The 19580-nt window shown below is 39.5% G+C and overlaps 1 protein-coding gene across 1 annotated transcript in view; it reads left to right on the forward strand.

Moving 5' to 3' along the window:
* The first annotated feature begins 3969 nt into the window (after positions 1–3969).
* Positions 3970–19580, forward strand: part of LOC143154793 (uncharacterized) — a 135933-nt gene continuing 120322 nt past the window's right edge. Inside the window, exons 1-3 of the mRNA XM_076326757.1 lie at positions 3970–3999; positions 4079–4173; positions 4215–5656. Coding sequence (XP_076182872.1) covers positions 3970–3999; positions 4079–4173; positions 4215–4716 — 627 coding nt within the window. The 3' untranslated portion in view covers positions 4717–5656. The remainder of the gene's footprint in view (positions 4000–4078; positions 4174–4214; positions 5657–19580) is intronic.

Here is a 19580-nt window from a genome sequence, read left to right on the forward strand (position 1 = left end):
ATTATTTATCACAAACAGGAGAAATGTGTTGGGAATAAATCAACAATATTAATGGTTGTACTATATTCGCAATTATTAACGTTGAATAGTAGCGGTGAACATATTACAAAGTTATGAATTGAATATGGATTATCGATTACTATATCATAGCGTTCTTAAAATTTATTAATCAATTTCAAATCGAAGTTCACGTAGTGTAAATAATGAGGAATTTGAAAGAATGTGGACAATTGAATTTCAATTACTTTTCGCACTACCTGTAACTTTATTATTAATACGTCAAGTGTTTTTAAATTAGCGCTTGGCGCCGAGATTTAAACACTCAACACGCGCTGTGTGCGAAATTCTCGTAGTCACATTTGTGAAGCATATTCGCTATGCGCACATGGGCGTTCACCACATGTTTATAAGTGCCGTGAAAAGGACTCTGAAAACCATAGTAGTAAAGTGCACGGTACTTATTAATAAGAGGTATTAAAAACAAATTTTTATGAAGCAGTTGTACGCCCACGTTATTCATTGTATTCCATTTATTTGGTATCCAACACAGCAATAAATTGTATTCGTGAAGAATTCCATCAGAGTTTTTAAAAAAAGTGAAGAATCTGTATCATTAAAGATACTTCATCAGCTGAGTCAATTTTGCTAACCATTTTTCTCAAAGTTAAATTTTAACACTCTGGATAAGTGATACGTACGTTCAAATTCATTATTCTAACAATAAATTAAAAGCAAGGCGAGCAGGAATGAATAGTACAGAAATCGAACGATTTCCTATCGATTAAAATTTACAGCTTCGTTGGAAAGTTTCTTTTGCACCTCAAGTGTGCATAGTTCCACAACAAAATATTTGCTTCGGCCTCGTCTCTGTTATGAAAGTTTGTTAGCTTTCATTTCTCTTGGATCGTTGAAAGCAAAAGAAAATGGTGCAAATATAAAGTATAGTAATACACACGACTGTGCACAAGTGTCTACAGACGTAAATGTTCTCGGTTATTGAACTCAAATCTGTGAGAATATATGGCAGTGAAAAAACTATTATTAAAGCCACGGAATAAAAAGAAAAGATTTAACTGGGCTAAAATGCGGTTAAAAAAGATTAATTCGATGGTTGAGTACAAATTTGAAGTATCTGAATGCAAACAGTATTATGGTTAGTTAAAAATAGGATGAAAAATTACTTCCTAAGTGTACTGTATCTATAGTTAAACAATGATGGGAAGCGATTGTACAGGGTTGTTTTAACAAATGAAAGATTCATTATGAATAATTTTGTGCTTAAGTTTGCAAACAATAATGCAAAAATTTCAAGCATTGTACGAAGTGTGGAAACTGAAAACACGCAATTGTTCCTACAATCATTGAATCTGAAATACGATTGTATAACAGTGATATTAAATACAAAAGAAATTGTATCTTTATCAGTATTTTATTTTCCAATTTCTTTTTTATTTAATATTATTTGCATTTCTGCCACTTCTATGAAATTTTGAGGTGTAATTTTAACTTTGATTCAAAATTCACGGGTCGAAATGTTAATAAAAATAACTCGTTTAAGATAGAAAATAATTTGTTCCCGAAGAGCACAAGTTTGTCTAATATCGAGTTCTAAAAATTACAAGGCACCTATGATTTTTTGGAGGGAAAACTATTGCATGTGTCAATTTCAAATTTTGTACGTATATTTGTATAAGTTTTGTTAAGTTGTAAGAATTTTTTCAAGAATGATTGTTTACAAGACATTGTGTGTCTACGACTGACACGATAACTCTTGTTTTGTTCATTCTAAACGAGCAAATCAACAAGATTCTTATTGCGTACATATGTGACTATCGTTTGAACGAAAATAAGTAGAAAAACTAAAAAAATTGAAAGAATTGCACCGTGTAAAAGGGAAAATTCGATTTTTCCGACAAATTTTCGTTTCTGCGAGCGATAAAACCACTTTTACAGATTTCGAGTTGATTTTGGCTTCGATGATAGCGAGACGTTTACTTTATATGTGCGTAAAATTTCCAGTTATTCGGTCTATTGGTTCTCGAGATATTACACCAACCAGTTCGAAAAATGTCGTTTCGAGAAAAACGGTTTCAAAGTTTTGGTGTACAATGTTAGAGTACACAAAGGGTTCTGTTCCAAGTCCTACAACAATGCCAATTTTTCAAATTTTATTCAATTCGTTCCAGAATAATGTTTCGAAGAGTGGAAACTTTAAAAGAATGTAAAACAAATCAATTTTGAACTTTTTAAGTGTGTAAATTCTTATAGATGGCGGTTTAGGTGTTTTCAACATTTAATGCCTGCCAACGGATCGTTTTCCATATTCTCCAAAAACACCGACTACTTTTAACTTCGATCTGGGTTGACGCTTCTGTTACAATAAATTTTAAAGATTGCATCAGTTTACTCATTTCGCGGTGGAGCTAGTAGTACAACGTTCTTGACTTTAGAATTTAATTGTAAATAGTCAGTGTGTGTTACTTTACAAAATTTTTTACCGTAAGTGCAAAAAAGGACTTCAACGTGTACATACATTAAAAAAGTAATCAAAATGTTTATGGAACATATCACGATTAATTTATACGAAACAATGTTCACACCAACCGTAGAAGTTTTTCAAAATCACTACTACGATGAACGAAAAGACGAATTTACTTAGTTCGTAGAAAAATGTTACCATCGTTTTTTGGACATAAATATTCTTTCTCCTTTTTCTGAAGCTGATTCTTATTTCATTTGTCCCTTTGAAGAAAGTTTAATTCATATTCCTCTTTTCCCTCGTTCCAAGATAACATTCTGAAATTTCTTTTCTAGATCTTATAAAATCAGAGATTCGCGAGACTCGGAATCCAAGAGTCAAAAATGTTATACTACCATGTTCCCAACAATTCTCGCATTATTCACGAAGAACCTCCAACGTCGCGTTATCTACGGCGTTGATCGTTCATCATCTTGAGGCGCATTCGTTCCAAAAAAGTCTTCCAAGATAATATTTCGAAATATCGTTCTTGAATCTCGTGAAAGCGGAAAGACTCAAAATTCCGAAATGAAAAACGTTACTCGACGATCGAAACGTTATTCGTTCCAAAAAGAATTACTCGATCGAAAAAATTACCATGCCCTCCTCGTTTGTTCTATTTACAAAGTAGATTGTCAATTATCTTGCGGTGCATTCGTTTTAAAAAAGCTTTCCAAGATTATACTCCAAAATATCTTTCTTGAATCTTTTGAAAGCGGAAAGACTAAAAATTCCGAAACGAAAAACATTACTTGTTCCAAAAAGAATTACTCGATGTAAAAAATTACCATTCGCGAATTATGCCCTCCCCATTTACTCTATCTACAAAGTAGATCTCTATCTACAAATTATCTTGCGGTGCATTCGTTCCAAACAATCTTTCCAAGATAATACTCCAAAATATCTTTCTTGAATTTTTTCAAAACGGAAAGACTCAAAATTCCGAAACGAAAAACTTTACACGAAAAAGAAAACGTTATTCATTCCAAAAAGAATTACTCGATGGAAAAATTACCATTCGCAAATTATGTCCTCCCCGTTTGCTCTATCTACAACGTAGATTGTTAATCACCTTGCGGTGCATTCGTTCCAAACAATCTTTCCAAGATAATATTCCAAAATATCTTTCTTGAATTTTTTCAAAGCGGAAAGACTCAAAATTCCGAAAGGAAAAACGTTATTCGTTCCAAAAAGAATGACTCGATGGACAAAAATTACCATTAGCGAATTATGCCCTCCCCGTTTGCTCTATCTACAACGTAGATCGCTCATCACCTTGTGGTGCATTCGTTTCAAAAAAGCATTCCAAGACAATACTCCAAAATATCTTTCTTGAACTTTTTCAAAACGGAAAGACTCAAAATTCCGAAACAAAAAATCTTACACGACAATGAAACCGTTATTCATTCCAAAAAGAATGACTCGCTGTAAAAATTGACCATTCGCGAATTATGCCCTCCCCGTCTCGCTCTATCTACAAGGTAGATCGGTGATCACCTTGCGGTGCATTCGTTCCGTTGTTTGGCGGTAGCAAGGTCGCGTAACGCAAAACGCCATTAGGTGTCGGCTCCTTCGTCGACGGTTAAACTCGTCCTCCGGTTGGAAACGAGTCGAACCGTCAACGTAGGCGGCCTGGAATATATAGGCGACCGGCGGTATACCGGCACAGAGAGGTATACTGGTCGTGTGTCTATAGGGATTGCAGCGCCGCGGGCGCCGGCGCGAAACGCTCGCTCGCGAGACCACCTCCGCGTGGTGGGCTCGTGACGTCAGCTATCCTCAGTGTGCGGAGAGCGACCGCAGTGTACACCAACTCCACGTTTTGGCAAAGAAGGCAGCGTCGTTTGCTGAGTGAACGAGTTTTCTCACGTCGGTGCCCGCTAACAGCTGAACGGTCTCGGCGTTGTTTATCGCGCGATACCGCCACCGATTGCAACGTATCGCTGGGTGTTTCCCGTGTACGACGCGTCGCAGGTTATATTTCGGACGAGAAGGTAACGCGACCGGTTTGCGAATTAACGCGTACCGGGTGCGTGTCGGTGACGTTACGCGGTTCTAGATACACGCGAACCGAGACAGTCAGGCTCCGGTCTTCCTTCTTGATGATTACGGCAACATCGGCAAGGAGAACGGTCGGTAGCCACGCGGTCAACGCTCTCGCCGGCGGTACCATCATCCACGAAGGGGCTGACACCTAGCACGAGGAGCGTTTGCTGCGTAGGTAGCGGAAGAACGATCCCGAAGGGACCATAACCACCGTGTGGTGATAGTGCTGTTATTGTTGTTCTTGTTATTCCTATTCGACGAGGCACACGTGTCACGGTGCTCCGTCTACTGGACTACCGCGTACCAACGGTTTCGGAAGATCGTCTATCCGCGTTAGGCGGACGTTGTTTCGATAATCGTTCAACGTGTGACCGGGAAACGTACGGTGTACGCGATCCCCCGGCCCAGGACCGTGGTACGCGCGACCTCAGGGGAAACGGTTCACGCGAGACACCGAGACGGGAGTTCGTCGAGCCCGTCTTTCTCCTCGTTTCTGACAAAGTACGCGCGAGATTTACGGCACGTGGATTCCGTATCCGATCGTTTCTTAGCTCACGTGGTCATCGGACACCTACCGGTACCGCCTTCGTAGTGGCGGCTCTCCCGATACTCGCGGATTATACCGCTCGCGTACGTGTCGTTCGAGTAATTCGTTCGCGCGTTCGTTTCTTTTACATGTGTGATTGTTGAATATTTACCATCGTTTGTTGTTATCGTGTCACACGACGAGCGTGACCGGCCGCGAACGTGGACCCGTTGCCAGCGTGCAAGAACGGGGAACTCCGAACGATTCTTCCGTCCTGATCTCGAGGATCGCGACGCGCGTGTCGTCAGTTACATGTCGCGGATAGGCGGAAAGGGATGACGGTGCATCATCGTTGTGCTGCAGACACTGTCGAAGAAGACGAAGAAGACTCGTGAGCTGCGAGGACGACGATCATCCGTTAACGAAACAGGCGCGAGTAACATCTCGTCGCTCGTGATACTTCGTAGGATTCCTGGGATCCGCAAGTACGCGGAATCAAGCAAGCAGCGTGGAGCACTCGGCGATCGTGTGGCCGCGCGCCGCGGACCTTTATCATTATCAACCAGGTACAGACCGTTTTTAGGACAGTATAGAGGATCGCGCGTTTGGTAGATCTCCTTGAGTAGAAAATACCCTTGCGATGGTTCGTTGAACAGGCTCGAACGAATCTTCTCGGAAATTACGCGTAATTTTCATCCTCGCGTGTAGGATATCGCTTTTACGAGTGTTCTCGAGAAACGAACGAGTTACTTACGATCGCTGGAATTTTTCTTTGAATCCTTCTCAGGACCAATGGGTCGCGCATCGATATTTCGAGCGATGTACGTAACGTTGAAAAAGTTTCGAAGCCACGACACGCGTGTAACGAAACTAACCTAGCAGGATGTCACTTTTTCGAGTGTCTTTAGAAAACAGTGGAGTTATCTCTTTACCAATGCGAAATTTTTCTTTAAATCGTTGCATCGATATTTTGAGTACTGTTTGGAAGGTTGAAAAAGTTTCGAAGCTACGGCACGCGTGTAACGAAACTAACCTAGCAGGATGTCACTTTTTCGAGTGTCTTTAGAAAACAGTGGAGTTATCTCTTTACCAATGCGAAATTTTTCTTTAAATCGTTGCATCGATATTTTGAGTACTGTACGAAAGGTTGAAGCACCGAAAAAGTTTTGAAGCTACGACACGCGTGTAACGAAACTAACCTAGTAGAATGTCACTTTTCCGAGTGTCTTTAGAAAACAGTGGAGTTACCTCTTTACCAATGCGAAATTTTCCTTTAAATCGTTGCATCGATATTTTGAGTACTGTACGAAAGGTTGAAGCACCGAAAAAGTTTTGAAGCTACGACACGCGTGTAACGAAACTAACCTATACACGTAGGTTGTCACTTTTCCAAGTGTTCTCGAAAAACAATGGAGTTACCTACTTACGATCGTTGGAATATTTCTTGAAATCCTTCTCAGGACCAATAAGTAACACGTTGCATCGATATTTTGAGTACTGTACGAAAGGTTGAAGCACCGAAAAAGTTTTGAAGCTACGACACGCGTGTAACGAAACTAACCTATACACGTAGAATGTCATCTTTCGAAGTGTTCTCGAGAAACGAGTTATCTCCTTACGACCGCTAGAATCTTTCTTCGAATCGTTCTTAGGACCGATAGGTTACACGTAGTATCGGTATTTTGAATTGTTTGCAAAAGTTTGAAACGTTGAAAAAATCTTAAAGGTAATTGTTTTCATTCCTAGTGCTTCCACGATGAGATTGACCCGTACACGTAAGACATCGCTTTTCAAGTGTTAGGAAACAGTGAAGTCATCTTATAATCGCTAGAATTTGTCCTTAAAACGTTCTCAGGACTCGTATGTCGTATGTCGATATTTCGAGTTTTTTTCGAAACGTTTGAATCTTGAACCAAGTGACGACACGTGTATCTTAATTTCTGAAACCTTCGTAACGGAATTGTCTTTACGAAACAGTGGAGTTATTTTCTTGCTCACTGTTTTTTTATTCTTTTTTCTCTCAAACCGTTCTTAGGACGTTGTAACGATATTTCGAGTTCTCTACAAAAGTTTCAAACTTTTGAAACTGGTCAGATGCTATCACACATGTGTCTTTATTCTCCGATGCGTCCACGACGAAATTTATCTACAAGATGCAAGCTTTCCAAGTGTACTTGAAAGATATTGGACTTTCATTAAACCATTCTTAGAATCTATTACAGGATACGTTCTATAGATACTTTCAGCAATGTTTGAAACGTCTGATCAGAAACTATGACACGTTTCTTCATTGTTAATGTACCGTTGACGAAACGTCACTTTCTCGCGTATTCTTAGAACATTACAATCACTTTACAACTTCTACAATTTCACCTGCAAAAATATTCTTTGAAAACTTTAACACGCGATTAACCTTAAAGGGTTCTTCCGTTCTGTATACTACACACTTGAAACCTCTAGATCAAAAGTATCCCAAACGTACGGAATTCGTATTTGTAATTAAGAAAACACGAGAGCGTTCAATCACACCTATTACATAATAATTTTTATCGAATTTACAGAACAATGCAAGTCCAAAAATTACATTTCTCATTACACGAGAGAACAGAAATTTCCTCTGATCGAACTAGATACCCTGCTCGAAGCACGAGAATACTTCTTTTGCCCTATTCTCGATCTTAAAGTATAGTTTCTTACACATCATTTTGATATCACTTCGAAGTGACTAATTTTCCATTTCTATTCTTCTTCGACTCATCGATTCAATTATACCATACAAAGACGATATACTACAAGCTCACGATGACTCGAAAAAAAGTACCAATGTACGTACCAAGTTCGAGGATGACGGTCAATACGAACAATCGTGTCGATTTAACGCAATCGTCGATGAACAATTCGACGTGAACGCAAAAGGCGTACAGTTCGCGGGGTCAGGGAGATTTAAATGTTCGCCGATCCGTTTGGATTTTCTATTTCCTAGCGGCGCAATAAGAGGACAACGTGTACTTCCCAAAAAGATGGCAAAGAAGTTCTTGCGGTATGTCGAGCCATTCTTCAGTGACTAGGGCCGCGAGCTTTCGTCGCTTCGAGGGTGCATTCTTGCACCACCACTGGCTCTACCGAGCATATTCCAAGTGTGCTCAATAGGATTCATATCCGGTGACAAAGGGCGTGCTATTTTTCCATGACGTTGCGTGTATCCATCGTTTTTTTTCTTTCTTTTTTTTTTTTGCACGGAACACATCTCGCGTAAGTCTGGAAGTCGGTTCGCCGTGACGTTTCGTCCGCGATCCTTTCCGCGGTGTTGCGTAATGGCGCAATAATGGGGAATCTCTAAAAATACATCCATTTATTAAGTATTCACGGCGCAGCTGCACACCGTTTGGAAATTCTTCCTAAACTGTTCAAATATTAACGGGCCACTTCCGTCGGGTATAATTCTTCGTTATTTGCAAAGATAACGCTCCGCGATCTCTGACAATCGATTTGGAGAACTATCGGGAAGCGAATAATAACAATCGTCGTCGATTCTATTTTTGTTTACACGCCGGTGGGAAGAATCGTGTCTCGTCGTTTCACCATCTGGAATTCACGGCCCGGTGAACGATTGTTTACGAACACCTTTGATATCGACTATTCATTTTCGTAGGGTCTTTCGGTGCATCCAGTGCATCCGAACTGCATCGAGTTATATTCGTTAATGTATCACGAAATCGATAACCGTGAATTCGGTTTAAGGTGGATTCGTAACGATGCATTCGTGGAATGTCGCCCCGTCGAATTAATGGCACGACTTCGGTCGAAGTAATTGAGCGATTAGACGGTCTCGTAAATAGACAGAGGATTGAAAAATATTCGGTGATTGGTGGGATGTCTGAAGCTTAAAGAACGGACAGTACTCGCTAAGAGATGTAACGAATGTTTAATCGATACGGGTATGAAAGTTGATCATTTGATCGTGGAAAATGATACTCAGTCTCGACAAAGTATGCGATTGTTTGCTGACTTGTGACACACCGAGTACACGTTGCACGGATGGAGTAGACGTCAATTATGTTTCTGAAAATACTTTCATAAACGACGTAATACGAACGAGTTGTATTTACGCGTGTTGATAAAACTTTCGAAATCTGAACGACAGATTATAGTAGTTGAGCATTTTGTTTACCTAGAAGAGATGTATTACGAGTATCGAAAATGTTAAAATCGTACACAAAATGCTTTGTTTGTTACTCTTATGTCAGTTTGGTAAGATGAGTATCGAAAAAACAGTTTTAGTTTCGGTAACGTGATCAGCGAAACGATAGCAACGATTTATCACATAATCTCGTATATTTAGTTATAAAGTAATATATAATAATCGAAGAGCAAATTTTTGTTATCTCTTTGTTAATCACCCTGTGTTATCTGCGATTGAAAATTGCATTTTAAGGCAAAAGTGATTTAATATCTTCTACTCTTCTGAATGTGTATCTTTTGGATTGTTTTGTTTGAACAATGCCATGCGTGTAGCAAAGTTGTTAAAATTAACAAAAATAAGAATATGTATCCTTTTCGGAAAGTAAGTGCATTAATATTTAAGGTAAAAAGGTATTTAAAAGAAAAATCGTGGAAATAGAGAATCGTGATAAAACTTACAAAGTTTCTTTAAAATATAGCTGTTTTTACAAAACGTCTAACATTCTTATTTTAAATACTTCTCTAAGAGGAATCGAAAAACGTAAATGTTAATTGGCTTGCAATAGCACTGTCGAAGACTTACTGTTAAACAGTAAAACGTCAAAAATGTAATAATAGACGTTAATAGTAATAACATAAAAAATGATCAAATTTTTCGATTTTGCTCTCACAAAATTCTCTACTATAACCTGTCGCTTAGATTTCGAAAGTTTTCTCAACACTTGCGTAAATTCAACTCGAATTTGCTACTGTTGCATACAGTAATAAGATGATCGATTCGTAAAATCGTTTATTTAATTTTCGGTGTGATTCGTTGTTTCCTACATAGAGATTCGAATAGCAAAAGTCGAAAACCAAAGGTCCATTTCACTAACTCGAGAAAGAAGCAATAAATGCTTTCTCTAAAGTATGAATTCTGCTACTTCGGTCGGGAAAAAAATCCACTAGCCCCTTAAGGGGCCATTGAGTCATCTTCGTCATGCTGTTTGGCTACTTCGCCGCTCTGTCTCCTGTCTCTTTGTTTAAACCAAGTACACACTTTCTGTTACTCAAACAGATGAGCAAACTAGCTCAGCGCGAAAGTAGCGATCCACTGTCGAAGAAATGACATTGAGCGGCCAATTGAGTTCGATTCGAGTATACTCCAAGTATATTGGAACAGTGTTCCACGGTACAAACTGAGAATCTTTCAGCGGAACGATCTATTTTAAAACGAAACTCGAAGAAAAAATCCCGAGACCGGTCTGTAGTTATACCACCGACCAGGTACACGGTTTATCGAATACGATAACGTAATATTGTACAAACATCAATAGCGTGATCGTGGCCCAGTTGTTCTTTTTTTTTTTTTTCTTCATAAAAGTCCGACCGATGAGATCTAAAGAAACGATCTAAAGATTTTAAAAGCATTCGTCGCGGAGTCGGTCACAGGCGAAAATCTTGAAACTGGAGCCTATCTTGTAATTATCGACTAGGTACAAGTTTTATTAAATATGTTACATTGCTCGGTCTATATTGAGCAAACGGTAGCGTGACCAAGATATCCTTTTCTTTCGTGAAAGCCTCGTTGATAAGTCCAACTGGTTGATTTTGAGAGAAACGAGAAAAAGGTTTCTGGATATACTTACGTTTCTGAGACACGTACAAGGATTTTAGAAGTATATTTCCGCTACCGGGTCTATAATTGTGCCTCTCAAACTTTCTCGTAGTTTGTTTTCGTTTGTCTGGATGGAGAACAGCACGTGAGTTTTCACCAGAAAAATTGAACGAACGTGGTCGCGAGGAATAGCAAGATTCGCTTTCGGTCGAGAAAAATTGTTTCGTTTCAAGCTGTAAAAAACATTGAACTCGCATTAAGAAGGTTCTAATATAACTCCAAAATAGAAAGGTGAACGTTATTCTGAACCAGAATAAATATATTGAATTTTATTGGGTCCTGTATAAACAAACACAAATGAATCAACTAACGATGTCGATATAAAATTCAATACATTCTTTCTTTCGATATCATTAGCTAAGAAATCTTTCTCTCCGTACAAGTTGAATTTTACAGTCGTGGATAGTTCGTGACTCGTACACCAGGACATTCTATTTACATGAAAATGAAATATTCATTCGTTTGAAAATGTTCATTCTCCGTTGATTTTTCCACGGTAAAATTTACCACTCTTCGTTGTCGCGTCTGAAGTGCGCCACCGATGGTATCGAGAAGTGAATCGTGCTCGTTACCGCGGCAAATATGAAACACGTTGGTTATCGGATAAAAATAACGGAACGTGGTACTCTTCGTGGAAATTCTTCGTAATACAAACGAGAAACGCAACGCGCGTCGTTGAGCGAAAGAAAACGGTACGTTGTCCGTGAAAATGTTCACGAAAATGAAACACGAGGTCGGATCGGTTCTTTGTTGTTGGCCGTGTGGACCCCGTATCGCGCTACACGATAGGCTGGCCCACGAAACCATAAAACTCTACCCCCGTTGCTCGATATTCCTAACCGAGGCAAAGTGCTGTCCAACACGAGTATTTTCTTACAACTGTACCGCGTATCCTCTCGCACGAGCTGGTATCGGGTACAAGAGGAATCAAATGAATCGTGGAGTAAGACGATTAAATTTTTGTGTCCTCGTGTCCGCCCACGGGTCCGTGCCCGTTGCCACTTGAGTTTTGGTTTTGGCAGCGCTTCCAAGAGTATTTCCCCCCTGTATTTGCAATCGAGGCAGGTTACAGCCTGACCCGAATCCTTAAGCCAGACCACGGTCACGGGATGCCTCGACGAGCAGGCACGTAGTAACCTACACGCCAGGCTGTGCCAGGAGCGTTTTCCTACCTCGCTCTTTATTCTTTTCTTTTTCTTGGCCCTTGTCTAAAACTTTTCCCCTAGCTGTGGGTCCCCCTTTGCTTTCGGTTTTGCAAGGATACGCTCGATATGCGAATACGGGGGATACGATATTATACGAGTCGAACAATATTCGTTATCCGCATCGGACGTGGGGTAGGGACCTCGAAAATATATAGATCCCACCGGCTGGAACTGGCAACGATGAAACTTACAATGTTCCCTCGATCTTTCGTCTCTCTCGCGAGAGCGGGAATACGCGAAACGGGCCGCGGAACTTACGATACCTTCGCGATGGAATTTAATATTCGTGGAAAACACAGCAAACGGGGGATTTCGTCCAAAGAAATAACAACAACAACGATAAGAACAACAATGCCCGTTAGCAGAGAGGTCCGATCGAATAGCGGGACTTGTTTGCCCCGTGTCCTTTTATTTCAAGCTGTCCCCCCGTCGCCCCTTCGGACGCCCCGAGGGTTCCTTAGTATTCCGGGCGCATTTGGAACGCGATGTTGGTAAAGAGTCGCACTTGTTGGCGTCCATGAACACGAGGACGTTGGACGTGGGACGCGGAGGAATCGGTGGGGAATCGGTGGTAGCGGCAGGGGTGAGGATCGCACTCGGAGGGACACTGGAAAGCGAAGCCAATGCGCGGCGGTCAGCTCGGACGGTCCCTCGGGAGATTTCTGGACCGCAGTCCTAAATCAGGTTTCATTCCCTCGGCGGGTCTCCGGCGCCTCAACCCCTCCGCCTCCGTCGAACCTGGTTGCGATATACAGAACAAAGCGGGCGAACAGCTCGCTACAATTCCTTTTTTCTGCGCCCCGGCAATTTTCTCCTACGTGCCGGATAGCATCGGGCGCAGAAGCGGAAAATAACCCGAAATAAGAAAATACTCTAACGGTATCAGGTACATGCCCCGGGATACGAGAGAGAGAGAGAGAGAGAGAGAGAGAGAGAGAGGGAGAGGGAGAGATACGTTGAAAAAAGGCGCTGTTTACGCGTATGTGTGTATACAGAGAGAGAGAGAGAGAGAGAGAGAGAGAGAGAGAGAGAGAGAGAGAGAGAGAGAGAGAGAGAGAGAGAGAGAGAGAGAGAGAGAGAGAGAAAGAAAAAGAGAGAGAGAGAGCAAGAGAGAGAGAGAGAGAGCAAGAGAGAGAAAGAGAAAGAGAGAGAGAGAGAGCAAGTGAGAGAAAGAGAGAGAAAGAGAAAGAGAAAGAAAAAGAGAGAGAGAGAGAGAGAGCAAGAGAGAGAAAAAGAAAGAGAAAAAGAAACAGAGAGAGAGAGAGAGAGAGAGAGTATGCGTACAGAGTATGTGTGTGTTTACAGAGAGAGAGAAAGAGAAAGAGAGAGAGAGAGAGAAAGAGAGAGAGAGGAGGGGAAAGAGAGAGAGAGAGAGAGAGGGTGTAAATTCGTGCACCGTTCCACTTGAATTTTTCGAAATCGATCGAAGAGAAGATTGTCGTAGCCAGGAGGAGTGGTGCCTGTCGAAGTATCATATCGCGTGTGAACGTGCTAAGTCGAAGGTAACGAGTCGACGATAGGGGGAAACAGGCCGAAGGGGACGATCGTTCGACCGAGAGATCTGCACTAGGCACATGCATTATCGTAAACGATATCGCCCTCAGCCAGACGCTGGTTACACACACGGTTACACGCTTTACACGCCCGACGGATGGTTGCGCGCGCCCACCGAGAGATGAGACGCGGGTACACGTTCGGTGAACGGGCACGAGAGAGAGTACGCGAACAGATTTAGGCGTTTTGTCCTCTAGTCCTTAGCAAACAACTCGCTCGGCGCCTCCGAGTCTTATCCATGACCCCGATAAGGGGCCAGGATTGTCTACATATTTGGGATTTCGAGCTTGCCGCGTTCCTATAAATTGTACACGCTTCAATTTCTCGACGTTCTTCGCGCGCGATCGTCGAACGTCTTGTTCCACGTTTCGAGCGTGTCGTGGCGGCCTCGAATCGAACGAGCACCAACGAAGTTTGCTTTATTAAAGGGATATCAAATTTTAAACACGGGAGAACAGGGCTAACGTCGATACGTTGAGTCCATGTTGCTTGTCCGAGTGTTTTATTCTATCGGGGGTTGTTTGGTCCTGGAGGTCATCGAAGGTGATACTTTGTTTTAAAATTTTCACCGGAATATCTTTGACGAAGGATTCAATGTACGACAATTGCTCAGGTTGCGATCAAATTGTTATATTCTTGTCGCGAGATCTATAAAAATGATATGTAGTGGATCAATTATTTTAGTTTCGATAAAAACGATGTGGAGTTTTTTTTTTGTTCGAAACTTCTGGTATTGTATGCGTGAAGAATGTAGACAAATATACAAATCCAAGTGAATTTTTCGGAGCAGTCAAATTGTCGCTCCTCTTTGTGTTTGTATACGCTGCGTTATATAGATAATACAGTATAAAAGAATTCTTTTAAATATATATATATATATATATATATATATATATATATATATATATCAATTTGTTTAGAAATATGGTTTACTCGGAGTATTTATTCTTTCTTCGATTTACGCGAAAGAAGTTACGTAAATGCTCAATAGAGAGGCAAAGGAAAGTTATTTAACATCTGCACAATTTACTTGTACACAGTTATGAACTCTCCGCGTCAATGCATTATTTATTAACTTATTCTCTTCTCTAGACTCTTCCCAATTGGTATTCCTTTATTCTTTTCGTTTACAATGGAACAACTTAAATTAAAAAAACTTGCTAAATAGCTTCTCTCGATGTATTTTTTCATTTTAACATCAATCTATGTTTCTTGCACAATCGCTATCATAATATACATACTCTTCTTCCACTTACTATTTTACCTTTATTATTATACAAATTTTCTCATTCTGCAATAAATCTCTGGTTTTAAAATTAAAGTTACAAATAATTTAACGAAAAATATATTCAGTATCATACTGTACAAACAGATGTACTTCTAGCTTGTTGTACGATTGTCACTATTCTCGCATCGTTGCATCGAAAAATTTTATCGTTATCTTAATTTACTCTCCAATCTTTTGCAAATTACGTTTGCACATAATTGGCCAAGAAATAAACTTATTAAGTTGCTCGATAAGTTTTGTCGTTCCATAAAACTTAATGAACAGCACTAGGTTGTTCAATAAGTTTTGTCGTTCGATAAAACTTATTGACCAGTATAGTACTAGGTTGCTCGATAAGTTTGGTCGTTTGATAAAACTTATTGAACAGTACTACATTGAACAGTACTACATTGAACAATACTACATTGAACAGTACTACATTGAACAATACTACATTGAACAGTACTACATTGAACAATACTACATTGAACAGTACTACATTGAACAATACTACATTGAAAAGTACTACATTGAACAGTACTACATTCAACAATACTACATTGAAAAGTACTACATTGAACAGTACTACATTGAACAGTACTATATTGAACAGTACTATATTGAACAGTACTACATTGTACGGTACTACATTGAACGGTACTAGATTGAACAATACTACATTGAAAAGTATTACACTGAACGGTACTACAATGAACGGTACTACATTGAGCAGTACTACATTGAACAGTACTACATTGAACAGTACTACATTGAATGGTACTACATTGAACAGTATTATATTGAACACTACATTATACAGTTCTACAATGAACGGTACTACAATGAACGGTACTACAATGAACGGTACTACAATGAACGGTACTACATTGAGCAGTACTATATTGAACAGTACCACATTGAATGGTACTACATTGAACAGTATTACATTGAACACTAAATTGTACAGTTCTACAATGAACGGTACTACATTGAGCAGTACCACAGTGAACAATCTATTAATATCTCGCGTTCCGTCTTAACAGTCACATGCTCGCAATTACGATCCACTGGTAATTTTATCTAGCGTTGCAGCAAACCTTTAACAACCGTCCAGCGAAATAATACAAATGAGTAATGGAACTCGGCGGGAAAGTAGCGCGACGTATTAATATTTATACGGGTGGAGGTGAGGTAAAAGACGAATTTATGGTTGGCGGTTTTCATAATTCGAGCAGCGTTAACCTTCGTACCTGTCTTATCTCGGCTCCCTTCGTAAATCTACGCACGGCTCACCGTTCTCGCCGCTCGTTCCCGCTCGCCAAGCGTGAGCGTATTATTTTAGCGCGCGAGTTAGAAGCCGTTGTCGCTTCTCCACCATTATGACCGGGACATTACTTTCTGTAAAGAAAGAGATACCAGCGCTTTCTCCGCGGTGTCGGTCTATATGCAACGCGACGTGCAACCTATACCCGTAACGCCCATAAACATAGATCAAGCTCAACAATGGCTCGCCGGTAAACGTATTGACATTTTATACTTCCCACCGGCGCTGACTGGTTGCCTCCGCGACCGCCGAGGCGTTACTCAAACTGCAATACGAGAAACAAACTGCAGGATACACCGTTCTCTGCCCGATTCTTCGTCGAAATACTAATGGACGCGGGCGTTATCGAAGAAATGTTTATAAATCGTTACGATCGAAGGAATCGTAGCCGGGGAAACGGCAATTTAACCGCCCTCCCTCGCGGCGGAGAGATCCTCTCGCTTCTTTCGGTCGAAAGTCATCGCGAGAATCGCTCTTACACGCGGAACGATTTAAGGAAATGGTTCTCGGGAAAGCGGGAACGTATCGGCGATGGAATTGTTTTCGGAAATTTTTCCATTTTCGGAGCAGTTCCATGGGAAGTGAGGCCCGTTTTAATCTTCGAGAGATTGGGTATGTTTCGATGCATTTTGCGAAACGCTTCTTACCGAAGTTTTAGTCCTTTTTTTTTTTGGTATTTTTACCAGTGTAGGTACATTTTGGAAGAAATTCTTGGGAAATTGAAAGGCGCGTTTTAATCTTTGCAAGATTCGAAATATTTTTGTGTATTTCGCGAAGCGTTTTACCATTCTTTGGTATTTTTACTAAAGTAGGCAAGTTTTGGAAAAAATTCTTGGAAAATAAAGCGCGTTTTAATCTTTGAGAAATTGGGAATATTTTGATGCATTTTGTAAAGTGTTTTACCATTCTGGTATTTTTTACCAAAGTAGGTGAATTTTGGAAAAAATTCTTGGGAAATGAGGCGCGTTTTAATCTTTGAGAAATTAGGATTATTTTGATGCATTTTGTAAAGCGTTTTACCATTCTGGTATTTTTTACCAAAGTAGGCAAGTTTTGGAAAAAAGTCTTGGAAAATAAAGCGCGTTTTAATCTTTGAGAAATTGGGGAAATTTTGATGCATTTTGTAAAGCGTTTTACCACTCTGGTATTTTGACCAAAGTAGGCGAATTTTGGAAAAAATTCTTGGGAAATAAGGCGCGTTTTAATCTTTGAGAAATTAGGATTATTTTGATGCATTTTGCGAAGCGTTTTACCATTCTGGTATTTTTTATCAAAGTAGGTGAATTTTGGAAAAAATTCTTGGGAAATGAGGCGCGTTTTAATCTTTGAGAAATTGGGAATATTTTCATGCATTTTACCAAGTGTTTTTTTACTGGGATTTTAGCCTTTTTTGGTATTATGTATTTTATTTTTATTCGGTTAATGTTTTTACTGCTCTGTAATAAAACAGGAGACGGAGAAGGAAATATTGTAAGTTATAGAATTTGATGAATATAAAGTAAAATAGTAAAGTGGAATCAATCATGTTCCTTTCAAGGAACGAAAATAACAGAAATAAGAATATTTAAAGAAGTGATCTCGATGTCTAGAAAAACGTACATTGTAAAATCGTCTAAGCTACTTGGTCGATTCTATATTGTTATTTTATTTTATGTCTGCCCAGTAATACAAATAGTTTTAAATTCGCGATGACCAAAATATGACTTACTTTGCAAAAATTGTTTCCGAAGCGTGCAATTCGTTTAATAAACTTTTAGCAAATGTTTTCCTTAGTAATACACATACTTCCGTGTTTATGTTAACACGAGCTAATTTTAAGAATTTATGTAGCTCGTCTATTTTTCGCTCTTGCAGAACAGTTATAAATAAGAAGTTTATCCGACACAAATATGGTGTTATTTATAATAAACGTTTTGGCTTTAATTAAGTAGTTGTATGATAAAGTTTATATCTGCCGGTGTAGAAATGATTTCATATCTGAGAATAAAAGTTATAGAACGATTAACATCGAGTAGGCAAGAAAAATTAAATTACAAGTATGAAAAATTAATTAAACGTCAACCTACATTATTAAAATGAGGTCGGAACGTGATACACATCTTTATATGAAAGTGTTTAACATATCTTTGTACAAGATAACTATAAAAACAAAGGTGTACATATTTAATTAATTTAGTGGCGTTTTGAAGAAAATGAAATATTTGTCGTCGAAGAGAACCACGATTTTAAATACGTATCAAAATGAACAACCACACATAAGAAAAATTTTCAAGAAAATAGTATAAATTGTACTAAATTATTCGTTTCCACACAGAATAATATATTTAAGTGCATGTGTGCACGCGTGTAAAAGTGTCGTTACGACGATAATTACAGGTGTTTATTTTTAATAATTTACAAGCAGAAGAAATCGTGGGTATTATTAATATAAATTTTCTTGGTTGTATCAGAGTTCTAAAGGACGAAGTATACAATTTATTAAACCGTATCTACAAAAGGAAATATACAATATCCCTATTTCTCAGTTTACTCATTTCACACAATAAATAAACACAGCAGTAAGAAATAACACATAGGAAAAAATAAATATACTTAAAAAATAATATTCAGCAAAGTGCTATTATATATATATATATATATATCTGCAGTGATAAAAATGGATACTTTCACGACCGATAAATGTCAGTAAATATGTCAATATTTATGTTACAAACGGGCCGTATCACGCTCGTATTACCGCCGCCATTTTTTTTTATTCGAACGTAATAAAATACAGCGTGTCGGAATAACACACGGCGAGCGTGAGAAGATTAAAATACGCGACGTGGAAGTGGTTTCGATTCGCTCGATCTGATGCGTTACTGTCTGATTATTTTACCCGCTCGAGGAACAAACGAGAGTACAATCAATGTCTTCGGAACGACGCAGGAGGAAGCCAGGGACTGGAAGGTTGTTGATCCGATTCTAAACCGTATGGTTGATATTGGGTTAATACGGTGAAAGTCCTCGGAGAGAACTCCCTTCTGAATTGTGTTACCGGAACAGCGACGTCTGAACGTAACGCCTCGTTCCACTTAGCTGGCTGCGTTATTACAGCAAGTAGATACGATCGGTGTATAGCCAGACGTGACGTGTCGTTCAAACACGTCGCGCCTTTATTATTTTCTTCAATTCCCGCTTTTCGCGTAAACCGTAGTCCATTTGACACACCATCGATACACCATTGACCGATTCTACGCCGATGCGCGAATCAAATCTCAACCTATCGAAATCACCGAAATGAAACGTCGCCGTGAAATGA

This window comes from Ptiloglossa arizonensis, chromosome 2, assembly GCF_051014685.1.
Source record: "Ptiloglossa arizonensis isolate GNS036 chromosome 2, iyPtiAriz1_principal, whole genome shotgun sequence".
Classification (NCBI taxonomy): Eukaryota; Metazoa; Arthropoda; class Insecta; order Hymenoptera; family Colletidae; genus Ptiloglossa; species Ptiloglossa arizonensis.